We start from the raw sequence: 12,537 nt of genomic DNA, 5'->3' as shown, positions 1-12,537 counted from the left end.
TTTCTCCATCTGCAAAACAGCTCCGTGCCCCCCCACCCCGCCCCCTCCCTCACAGAACTGCCCGGAGGCTCGGAAGAGAGAGGCTGAGCTGCGGGATTTGGTGCCTCAGGCATGCTACACACTGGCAACCACCTGCTGCTTGCTCAGCGGACGCCCCTGAGTCCGGGAACAGACACTGTGAAATGACAGCGTGGGTTACACAGAGTCATTCCGGAACGGATGGGAACCCCTTGCAGGATGAGCGTGCATGGACCGAGCCGTGGGACTTGTGTAGCTTTTGACACCCTTGAGGGAGATCGGCCACCTACCTGAGGAAGAGAACCCACCTTTAAGTGAGGCAGGGAGACTAGGGGCCAGACAGAAGTCTGTCTCCCCAGAAGCAGAAGGCACAGATGGTCAGAGGTCCCAGGGGTCCTGCTCCCCACCAACACCCTTCACAGACACCTTAATACTGCCCCGTCCGGCACCTTGAGCGCACACACACACACACACGCTTCTGGGGAGCATACAAGTCACAGAAAGGGTTATTCAGCCTCTGTGCAGAAAGAACCGGGCAAGAGAGCCTCCCCAGCTCTGTGTCCCAGGAACCCTTCCCAGGGAGCCATCTGCCTGACCTGCCAGTCAGCAGTGCCCTGTCCCTGTCCCCTTCTCGGGCCTGGAAGAGAATGGGACTGTTAGCGAGGAAAAAATCTCTCCCAGTCCTCCTGCCACCCCAGACTGACTCCAGCTTGTGCAGCATGCGTCCGTTCAGTGGTGGGGGAGGCAGCATGGCTCTGAGTTCGCGTCCCGGCCCTGGTGCTGCCCTCAACTGCCCCGAACCAGAGGCAGGACCTCAGGCAGCTGGCCTTTCTTCTGTGGGCCCCAGTTTTGTCATCTGTAGATGAGAAGCCCCAGCGTGCTCCCCACATGGGCAAACGTAGGGCTGAAATGGGACGTATATAAAAGTGCCCTACCGGGAAACGGGCACCAGCCCAAGGAGCCAGTACTGGGGGAGGAAGGGCGTCGCATCTCATGGGGACACAGTAGCACTGTGGTAAGAAGTACGGAATTGGGGGGCGCCTGGGTGGCACAGCGGTTCAGCGTCTGCCTTTGGCTCAGGGCGTGATCCCGGCGTTCTGGGATCGAGCCCCACATCAGGCTCCTCCGCTATGAGCCTGCTTCTTCCTCTCCCACTCCGCCTGCTTGTGTTCCCTCTCTAGCTGGCTGTCTCTATCTCTGTCGAATAAATAAATAAAATCTTTAAAAAAAAAAAAAAAGAAGTACGGAATTGGGAGTCAGCCTCAGATTGAAAATCCGTTCCTGCAACTTGCTTAGGTGTGTGACTGCGGACAAGTGTCCTAACTTCTCTATGCCTCGATTTCCTCCTCTGTGAAGTGGATACCAAACTATTGTCTCGGGCTCCTTGAAGGACTGCATGAGGTGGTGCATAATAAGTGCCCGGAACGCGGTGGGCGCTCTGTCGCTGGCGGCTGTGGACCCCTGGCGGCCGCCTGCCCTGACCTGGGCTTTCCTGCAGGTGGGCGGGGCCGCCGTCATGGCCGTGGGCGTCTGGACCCTGGTGGAGAAGAGCGGCTACCTCAGCATCCTGGCCTCTAGCACCTTCGCTGCGTCCGCCTATATCCTCATCTTCGCAGGGGCGCTTGTCATGGTGACGGGCTTCCTGGGCTTCGGTGCCATCATCCGGGAGGACAGGGGCTGCCTCTCCACGGTGAGTGCCCTGCTGGAGTCCCCAGCCTGCACCCCGTCCCCCCAATGGGCTCCTGTATTGAGAACCGCCCCCCACACCCACGCCGTAGAGACCCCTGGAATCGGGGCCTCGGGAAAGCCAGAGAGGGATGGTCACCCTCGGGTCTGGTGTTGGCCACGGTCTCCAGCCTCTTAGATCCTAAGCCAGTCTTGCTGGCCCCTTTACCCTACCTTTCCACTTCCCTCCTTCTCCTCCTCCTTCCAGATTTTATCACGGTGCTTTTCAAAGATATGCAGAAATGAATATGATGATGAAGCCCCCTGTTCCGTCACCCAGACTCAGCAACTACCATGTCCTGGCTCATTGCTTCCCTCCTTACTTCCTGCCTCCCCCCACCCTCGGCTCCCAGACAGCAGGTGGTCTGTAATCTTTCAGTGCGTCCCCCTAAAACAGAAGGGTCCAACACCATGATTATACCTAAAAACAATTACCAGTCATTCCTTAATATCGTGAAATAACGAGGCAGTTTCAAATTTCCCCAGTTGACCCATAAACTGTTCTCTTCTTTCAGTTTGTTTGAATCGAAACCTAAATTAGGTCCATGTATTAAGATTGGGCAGTTTGTCTCCTGAGTCTCTTTCAGTCTCTCAGCTGCACCACCTCTCTGTCTCTCTCCCCCTCTTTCTCTCTCTCTCTCACTCTCTCTCTCTCTCTCACTCTCATCTTGTTTGCAGTTTGGTTGTTGAAGGAACCAGGTCATCTGTCCTAAGCATTTTCCGATTGTATCCTTGTGACATTGTTTAACGTGCTCTCCTGGCAGTTGAGTCTAGACGCTGGGTCAGACACAGGTTTGATTGTCGGGGCAAGAGGATGTCATGGGTGATGTAGGCAGCACAGGCTCCTTGAGGCTGGGAAGACTGTCCATCCATAGCCGGCTCATCTTGTCAGGAAAGGGAGCCAGGGCGGGACTGGCCAGGGCAGAAGCCGGACCCACGCCCTTGCTCCCATGACCGTTGGCCAGGGCAAGCTCCCTGGTGCCTGGGTGGCGTCTCGCCCTTTTAATCTCCCCCCGAGGGCCAAGCCCAGGCAGCAGGGGTGCTATAGAACACGTGGTCTTTGCAGGGAAGGGCCAGAGAGTCTCCATGAGAAATCAGGTTGAGCCTGAATGGAATCAGGTCACAGGAAGGAGCCTCGAAGTCTGTGCTCTCCCCACCCTGCTTCCCTGTACCCTTTGCACATCCAACCAAGGGAGCAGGAGGCGCGGAGGGGCCGTGCCCCGAAGCCTTGCTCACCAGTGGTCACCAGTTTTTTGGCTCTGGATACAATAGCACCTGTGTACAGGTACGATGGCGCTCCTCTGCCTAGAGAAAATTCCTTCATTCTGCTTGGAGGGATAACCCAGAGCCAAGGTGCAGGTCACGCGGGTGGTGGCACACCAGTGGGGTGAAGTCCCACAGGGGACCAGCCAGAGCGCGGGCTCTGACGTGAGCTATCCTAACGGCCGAGGGACAGGTGTGCCCTGAGCCAGCCCCACACCTGCCAGCCATCCCTCCCGCGGCCAGGCGTGAGTCCCTGCATGCCTACTCGACACCCTGATCCGATCGGCATCAGCTGAGTGGAGTCACCGGGCATGTGGGATGGGCCGGGGGAGAAGCTCCAGGCCTGATGGGGACTGAGGCTTACGGGGACCAGTGCTGCTGGGCCCTACCTTCTCAGTAGGGCTACCTTTCCTCTGCTTAGCCCTGACCCTTTAGGACATGGGGCCTTCAGCTTGGCCTGGGGCTTCAGGCTGAGCCTTCTGGCCCACGGAGGCAGGCTGCCAAGCCATGTGATTGCCAGCTGCCCCTTCCTTCCATGAGTTCATCTTACTGTGGAAGAAACAGGCCTCATCTCTACAGCCCAGGAAGGAAGGCAGAGGCCCTCACTTGGGAACCTTCCTTCTCACTCAGCCGTCTGGCTTGGCTCTAAGATCAGCAGTCCCCTACAGCCCTGGAAAACAGCCCCAGATCTCTTTCCAGCCCGGGCGCAATTATAACACGAATGGGCGCTGCTCATTGAGAACCACCTCCCTCTGTCCTTACAACAGCAGCCCTGCAAAGCCACAGTCCTCGTGAGCTCTGCACCCGGCACTGTTCCAAACATTGGTACATTTAGCTCGGTTCATCCTCACCCAGCCCTGTGAGCTCTTTACTCTCCTGGTGTGCATTTTAGGTGAGGAAGCTGGGCCGCAGAGAGGTTAAGCGATTTCCCGGAGGCCATACTGCTAGTGAGCAGCTAGGTCTGTCTCCCGGGCCAAAGCTCGGATCCCCCCTGGCCAGCCTGCCTCCAGGAGGCATTGCTCACCCCACTGTGCCGATGAGCAAGCTGGCCCGGGAGGTGGAGCGAGCAAGTGCCGGAGCTGAATTGCAAAGCCCAGTGTGGTAGAATTGCCAACAAGAATACACATCCCAGGGAGGCCGGGCAGGATGGGAGGCAGAGAGACGGGAGGCTGAGGGGGTAATGTGGGCGGAGGGACGCACTGTCCTGCGTATCTGGATGTCAGCACAGAGCAGCTGTTCTCAGAGATCTGGGTGGGCACAAGAGGGGGCTCCCTGCAGTGCCCAGCCAGAATTCTAGGGCAGAAGACCAGGGGTGGAGGGGTAGGGGCGGGGTGCCTAGAAGTTCCTTGCGCTCATTATAGTATGGAAATAACAGCGTGTGTCAGAGCATGCCTGGTATAGAGTGGAGCTTGAGGGCCATGGGGTTCAACACTCCATCCAGACATTCTAGTCTGAAGACACAGGGCTGGTGAGTGCAGGTCACCCAGGCATTCATGGGGGATGCTCAGCATTCTCGGCTTCTTTGGAGACCAGTCCCATCATAAGAGCTCTTCCCCTCGGCAGTCTCAAAGATCAGAAGGAAAATCTAAGGGTCAGTAACTGGCAGCCTTCTGCTCTGCAAGCCACCCATCACGGCCCCCTCTTCTTTTCTCCTATCCTATACCATCCATTAGCAAAGCCTGCCTACCCTCCAGGCCCAGCCATTAAGAAAACTGATGGTTCCAGCATCCAGTCACAGCCTGCCTGGGGGGACAAGCTCTGTACCCAGGACAGTATAGGGAAGATGCAGGGACTTCTGGAAGGCCAGGGCCTTGGGCTTGCCTATAGGACTACGCACATCTTCCTCTCAGCTTGCCCTTCTGAGCTTCAGAGGGTCAACAAACTAGAGGCTTTCTCATCTCCCTGGGCCTTGAGGCAGAGCTGGGGGCACAGGGCTGCTGGACGGGCTGGTGCTAGACGCCCTCCTTCTTCTTAGCCCCGCCTTGCCCCCCGCCCCCGCCTGCTCTCACTTCCACCCCAACAGAACAGACCCAACGCCTCTGACCTCTGTGGTCTGACATCACTAACCGGACACATCACCAGTTTGGCAGCAAGGGCAGGGAAATGTGCCCATGCACAGCCGCCAGCCCAGGGGTCTGGGGGCAGCAGGCAGGCAGAGAGCAAACTGCGAAGCCCGGAATCTTCTCCCTTAGCTTTTCCCCACCCCCCTCTGAAAGAACCAAAGATAGAACCGTCCCAAGGACAGAGCACAGGTGACGTCGCGGTTCTGAATCACCTACATCCTGGCTGGTCAGCCCCTGAACCATTGAGCACTTGACTGTTTCACCAAGAAGGTGGCTAAGACAAGTAGGAATTTTTCAACCCAGGGTCCCGTTCAAGGCCAAGAGATGTGGTTAAGCAGTCTGAAAGTGTTCTGTGGTTCCTGGAGGCTCCTTGCTGCTCTCATTTCATTTTTCTCCTCTTCTTGCCTAACTTCCCTTGGTAGTCTTTCATCAGCAAAAGGCTGAAGGAAACTCCAAAGGAGGAATGCCGTGAGTCTGTCTCTGCACAAAGTGGTCCCCGAAGAGGAAGGGGAACGATGAAAGACCGGGCATCTGAATGATGTACGTCCAGCCGGGATCAGGCAGAAGGCGAGGTGGGACATCCAACATTCCCGGAGAACGAGCCGGGGCTGGACGGGGCGGTCCGGCTCACAGGGCGCGACGCCCGTCCTGGTCCGAGCCCTTCCTCCTGGCACATCTGCAGCCCCTAAAGTCATTTTCCCAAGAGGGAAGCGTTCATCAGGGACAGGAATAGCACGTCTTTGCTGGTGCTGGCTTGGGAAATCTGTGGAGGGGAAAGGGAATGGGGTTTAAATTATTCACGCCAGATCTGTTTTAGTGAAGGCTGCATGCGGGAGCCAGATAATTCAGGCCTTCTAAGCCTAAGGCCGGTGACCAGGACGGATGCCACCCTGATCAAAAGGGATATTTTTAGAGCTTTGAATACGGGCTCTGAAAACTTTTATATCTTGAGCCAAATGAAGATAATGATGGATAGTTCAGGCTAAACTGGGGTCTCGTCAGGGGCTCTTTTATATTGAGGGGACGGATTAGAGCATAAGAAGTGCTAGACCCAGTTTCTGAAAATGAGGAGACCCCAGATTGCAACACTTCCATCAAGTATACTCAGAGCTGGTTCACCGGGGCAAGAAGGTCTAGAATCAAGGACTGTGGTTCAAAAGCAAGTTGTAGCATAGCTTGCCCAACTTACTCTGGGACTCGGGAAAGTGACTTGGCCTCTTCTGGCCACCTTGGGATGCCTGTCTTTATCTGGGGGTAAGGTATGACGAGAATGAGGGAACGTTCTAAGGAGGAAACGAGTCACCACATTATATAAAGATCATCAAATGTGGCTATAATTATCATTTACATCACCATCACCATGACCAAGCTCCTTTGAGAAGGAACCTAAATAAATGGAGTTATTCTTAGGCCCATTACTCCCAGGGTCCCCACAGCTTGGGCGAGACCACTTCCTTGATGGAAGCTGGTAATGGAGGAAGGATCCCAGTGCCTGACGGGGCGGGGGTGGGGCGTTGACCACATCTCCCCATTGCTCATTTCTCAGCCTCACCATACTTTGTCAGTATTCATCAGCCACGCAGGCAAGGTGGTCATAGCCTCATCTGCTTGGTGGCACTTTGACCTTTGAGTCAGCTGCCCACATGCTCCAAAAGAATGGATCCTGCAGCCAGGGCTTGGAGAACCCCGAGTCCTCTCCATCAGAACAACAGAGCCTTTCCTGGCCCTGTATGGTGCAGAGGAGGCAGGGAAATGGACAAGAGGACTCTTGCCCAGGCTCCTCACGAGGACGTAGGATGCAGATATCCTCAAGAGTCCGCCTCGAGGCAAGAAGGCTGCTCAAGCGACCCATTCAGTCAGTCAGCCTGCGCCCCGCCTCTCCCAGCTGGGGCCTGCGGAGGTCCTTCGAGAAAGGCCTGTTCCGTGCAGGACAGCCACACAGTGGCCTTTCTCTCAAGATTTTGGTAAGTCTTTCCCCTCAGCCTCCTTCTCAATGGTCTTACTTAATTCGGGGGCTGCGCAGAAGGGACTGCCAGGCTGCTTAGACGAACTCTCCACCTACCTCCTTAGCCAAAGAGAAAAAGAGACTTGCCTAAGGTCACGTAGCCAGTAACTGGCAAAGCCCAGTCAACACCCAAATCTCGGTCCAGGGCCTTTTCTGCTGCCCCAGGCTAGCTTTGCACCTCCCCCCTCTTCGGATGCTTCCAGCACAGGAAGTGGGCATTCACCTTTCGTGTGATTCAGGACTTATGGTTTGCATTCCAGGGGAAAAGCGAAGCCCTTTGACAACTGGGGGTCAGTTACCTGGCCGCCTGTCACCTGACGCACTCAAAAGCGAAGGTCAAGCTTCAGGCCGCAGGCGGTGTGGCAGAAAGCAGCTCTGTTAGTGCACCAAAGACAGCGTGTTGGCCTAGCTGGAGAAAGCTCAACTCAGTTGTGCGTGGGTCGATGATCACCCCATAGTGGGTGCTCTCTGTGCTCCCCTCCCTCAGAGTAGGGCTGACCGAGGGGGCTCAGAGACATGGTGTGTGCATGCGTGCACATGTGTGTGCACACGCGTGTGTGCGTGCACGTGTGTTGCAGGAGGGCAGGGGATGTCTGTTAAACATCGTCTCTTTGTAACCCAAATCCAAGAGTTTACTTAGCTCGGGATGATTCCCTGTCTGTCATTCGGTTCCTGCTTCTTTCCTTAGCAGAGTCCGACTTTAAGCACGTGACGGGAAGGAGATGTTCTAGAGTCCCTCTCACCTAATGAAGCCCAGTCCGGCCCTGATGACCGGGGGCACAGGGGATCTGAACCCCAGAGAGCCCTTCACAACTTACTTGGAAGCCCGTGCGTCCACGCAGGTGTTTCGACATGTCCCTCCCACTGGTGTTAAGTTTATCTTACTGCACAAACACACACCCAGCAGGGGCGGTCTGGAAGTGGGCCGGCCGCTGAGCAAAACTGATCCCGCGTGGGAACTCTCCTCCTCCTGAGGCCCCATGCCCGTGGCTAGTGAGGCCGAGGCAGTGGGTACTGTCGGACTCTGAGAGGGTCCTGCTCCGCCGAGAGCCCTGGGTGCAGGCCGAGCGCGGGAGCCATTCCCTTCCCATCCAGGAGAGAGGTGTCTGACCCACACCTCGTCCCCACCGCGGAGCTGCAGGCCTCCCTGCGCCCCTGGGCCCGGAACAGGAGGGGTGGCTGCACAGCCGCCCCAACATGCTCCTCTCCTGCCAGGCCCTGGCGCCGGCTTTGGGAAGTCTGTGCCTCCATACTGGCACGCGGCGCCCTAGACCGTCTCCCCACACACCACACGGAGGTTTTAGGGGAGTTTACAATCAACCGAAAAATAAGACCCAGGAGACAGAGATGGCAGCAAAAGGTCTCCTTCATTACTAATGAAGCTGATTGGAGCATGTGGCTTTCTAGCTGCAGCCAGAAGCCTTCGCAGCTCGTCAGCTCTGGCTGAGACAGGCTCGCGTGCCTTTCTAAGAACGGCCCCACTAGACTTATAGCATGCTGGAGAGCAGAGAATGTGGCATCCTGACGATGCAGGAGAGCAGAGAATGTGGCATCCTGACGACAGGCTGGCCCCCAGGTGAAGGAGGAGGGCCCACGCACCAGACAGATAGGACAAGCAGTGAGTAAGGAGAAGAGAAGCTGGGGGGGAGGGCAGGTGTTCCTCTAGCTGTCTCTGCAGAGAAGCAGGAGGCCAGGACAGAGGAGGAAAGTGTCTACACGGCACAGACTGATGAAGCTACAGCACTGACACGTTTTATGCAGAAGGCCCAGAGAGGGTGAGTGATTCGCCCAGGGTCACACAGCATCTTGTCCCAGAGGCAAACTGAGCCCAGACCTCTAGGCCAGGGCACCTTGTGTGACATCACTCTTCTCTGACCAGCACCATCCTGGGTTCAAGACCCACCCCTCTCAGACAGCTGGGGAAGAGGTGGTGGCAATTAAGCGGCTGGAAAACCCACCCCATACGGAAGATTTGCTGCAACAGACAGGCAGTGTTCCATTGATGGGGCTGCCGTTGACCTCAACAAGCATGTCCAGCCCATTCCCAGAATTTCCTGTTCTGCTGGGCACAAGGCTGGATTAGCAGGGAAGACATGAGCGGGCCTACAGCCCAGTTCTTGGCTTGGAGTCTCATGTGGAACACAAGACACCTGCATCAAAAGCCAAAGAACCCTGTGGGTGGTTTAAATTCCTGTTTCCATCCAGTCAGAGCCTCTGACCTCTCTGAACCCCAGGACTTTTCCTAACCTCCAGGCATGGTAGGAATTTCTCCTGCTCAGCCTTCCCTTTTCCCCTGTAGCCAACCCTGTCCTAGAATTACCACCTCCACCTCCAGGGACCCCTCACCAGTCCCATCCTCAGTTCTGCCCTGGCCCCTTGCACAATCTCATTTGTTCCAGGCGCCTACACACGTGCTTATGAGCTGCACCCCATCTCTCCCACAACCTGGGAGAAGACACCAATGGGAACGTCTAGGTCCTTCTGGGGGACAGCAGAAGGCAGCACTCAGCCATTTACCCCATGCCCAAATCCCTCAGGCCATGTCCCCCAAGGAGTCTGGCCTCATCCTACCCCACAGGTGGAAGGGCTGGATGGCGGGGGCTGTGAGCCCTGGGCCGGGGCCTGCCGGGGTAGAGCTCACCTTCATCCTCCCAACAGTGACATCTCCTTACGGGAATGGCTTGAGGCTCTCAAGCCCACATCCTCTCTCTCTCTCTGCACGAACAGTCAGGCAGCGGCACCTGTGAGTCCTGACCGCCTCTGGCTGGTGGTTAATAACCAGAAAATAATGTGCCCTGAACTCATCGCGGCTTCAACAGCTGCCTCCATCTTTTCCTGTTTGGCCTTGGCTGTTTGCAGCTCCTTGACCCTGCTGCGGCCTGCCCTGGCACCCTCTCCCACACACACAGCCACGCTGGGAGCCTCTGGCTGCGCCCTTCTCCCTGCAACCTAACCTTGGCAGCATCTCAAGTCCCCTCTCCTCTTCCATTGCCACACTGCTCTGAGCATGGGCTAGGGCCTCTACCCCCACCTGCCTGGACGCCAGGCCCCCTCAGTTTCCGACTGTGGCTTGGTTTGTGTCTCTGACCGTGCAGAATAGCGGAGGAGGCAGGGGAGGAAAGCTTCAGCAAGGTTCCCTTCTTTGTGGCGGAATCAGCCCAATGAGGAGTTCCGAAAGTCCACTCGTATAAAGTTCTTAAAACTTTATTGCAAGGAGGGCGCCAGCTGGTGCCGAGCTGCCTGGGCTCATAGGCCCCCGTGACTCTGCCCCAGAAACTGTAGCTGGGGCCCAGCTTGCCCCGATGTATTATTAGTCCATCTGAAGATGCAGTTGCTAATTAATCACCTGAATGTCACCATGAGAAATGTTTCCACAGAACTCCTGCAGAGCGTCTCATTAAAGAGAGTGTTGGTTTGGTTCAGGCAGTACTGTGCTGTTCCAGCGTCGTTCTGGGTCTATAGGTTTAGAAAATATCGGGCTTCGCTTCTAGTCCAAACTGCGCCATTAAAAAATTAAAGAAAAAAAAAAGATAGATGGTACAGAGGGAAGATGAATGATTGGGTCCCCTCTGTGCTTACCGAACCAGTTCCTTCTGTGCTTGGGGTCGACCGTGGTGGAGTTAAGTGGCCTAGCTCTTACGAAGGGCTCTGGGGGCAGAGGCTACAAGAACTTCCTTTAGAAACCTCGTTACTGATTTCTATCAGACCAAGCCTCAGTGGTTCCTTCTTTTTTATTTTTTTATTTTTTATTTTTTTACTTTTTTTTTTTTTTGGATTTTTTATTATATTATGTTAGTCACCATACAGTACATCCCCGGTTTCCGATGTAAGGCTCGATGATTCATTAGTTGTGTATAACACCCAGTGCACCATGCAATACGTGCCCTCCTTACTACCCATCACCGGTCTATCCCATTCCCCGGCCCCCCTCCCCTCTGAGGCCCTCAGTTTGTTTCTCATAGTCCATAGTCTCTCATGTTTTTTTATTTTTTTTTTATTTTATTTTTTTTTTTTTTAAGATTCTTTATTTATTTATTTGACAGAGATAGAGACAGCCAGCGAGAGAGGGAACACAAGCAGGGGGAGTGGGAGAGGAAGAAGCAGGCTCCCAGCGGAGGAGCCTGATGTGGGGCTCGATCCCAGAACGCTGGGATCACGCCCTGAGCCGAAGGCAGACGCTTAACCACTGTGCCACCCAGGCGCCCCTCATGTTTTTTTAAAAAAAGATTTAATTATTTGTCAGAGAGAGAGGGAGAGAGACCACAAGCAGGGGGAGTGGCAGGCAGAGGGAAATGCAGACTCCCTGCTGAGCAAGGAGCCTGATGCGGGACTGGATCCCCAGACTCTGGGATCATGACCTGAGCTGAAGGCAGATCTTAAGGACTGAGCCACCCAGGCGCCCCTCAGTGGTTGCTTCTGGAAGGACTGGGGACAGCCCTGAGTGCAGGGGCCAGCCAGTCACAAAAATCAAAGTGGGGCTGGAGGTCCCGGAGGAGTGAGGGCGGCGTGGGTCCAGTTCACACCGAGGTGTCCAGTGACTGTGAGGACAGAACAAGATACAGGTCAGAGAAGGAGGGCGAATGAGGATCAAAGTTCCTGTAGTGCTGGGGAGCTGGGGACGCGTGAGACCCAGGAGCCCGACAGAAGTTCAGAAAGAAGGATGTCCGCAGTGCCGTCATGGCCAGAAGCTTCTGGCACAGGGGTCTTTGGGGAGGCCTTGCCTAAGCTGAGACTTGATGGTTAACGATGTGTGACACAGACACGGTCGGAACAGCGAGTCCGGGGAGGGGGGTATGGAGAGCAGCACAGAGGCCCACAGCCTCGCTGGTGTACAGAGTGCCTTGTGCACACACACAGGGAGTGCTGGGGAGTGCCACACAGCCAGGGAAGCTGCTGGACTCAGAGACAAGATGAGGCTGGGCGGGGTAAAGCAGGGGGTGGCGGAGGCAGAGCTGGCATTAGAGCTGTGGCCACAATCCCGGCACAGGCAGGAAGGGGCCGGGCCGAGCAGGCAGAAGCCACTGCTGAGGAAGGAGGGGAGCCTGCCCAGGAGAGGCCGCCTGCAGCACGCCTGGCCTGGCCTGCTGGCACTGGGGGCTGTGGGCTGAGTACCTAACCATATCCACCCTACGTGTTCACGGTGAGCCCATCCGCCCCATCGCTGTTTAATGGGGACGAGACACACTGCAGGTCAGCACACAGGCTCTGCAGCTGGAGTCTCTGGGCTCGGCTTCTGGCCTCAGCCGTGTTCTTGCCCTGGGACCTCAGACCAGCTGCTTCGCTTCCCCGTGCACGTGTCTCGGGGTTCCCGGGAGGCTAACACGGTGCTCACCCGGCCACACGATGAGTGATGCTGTGCTTGTCTCCGAGGGTGGCTGGGTGCCGTCCTGAGAAGTGCCCACAAGAGGGGCGGGCCCTTGGAGCCACGGAGAACCCACGGTGTGCACTTTGGGCCACTCTGGT

At 56.1% G+C, this 12,537-nt stretch overlaps 1 protein-coding gene across 3 annotated transcripts in view; it reads left to right on the top strand.

Annotated features, from left to right (window-relative positions):
- TSPAN11 (tetraspanin 11) overlaps positions 1-12,537 on the top strand; it is an 80,034-nt gene that overhangs the window by 47,665 nt on the left and 19,832 nt on the right. For all 3 annotated transcript variants that reach the window (XM_040642046.1, XM_040642047.1, XM_040642048.1), the window contains exon 3: positions 1,517-1,708. In XM_040642046.1, coding sequence (XP_040497980.1) covers positions 1,517-1,708 — 192 coding nt within the window. The remainder of the gene's footprint in view (positions 1-1,516; positions 1,709-12,537) is intronic.

The sequence above is a fragment of the Ursus maritimus genome, unplaced genomic scaffold (assembly GCF_017311325.1).
Source record: "Ursus maritimus isolate PB19 unplaced genomic scaffold, ASM1731132v1 scaffold_26, whole genome shotgun sequence".
Classification (NCBI taxonomy): Eukaryota; Metazoa; Chordata; class Mammalia; order Carnivora; family Ursidae; genus Ursus; species Ursus maritimus.
The sequence above is the reverse complement of the archived record's forward strand: the minus strand, read 5'-3'. Positions and strand labels throughout refer to the sequence as shown.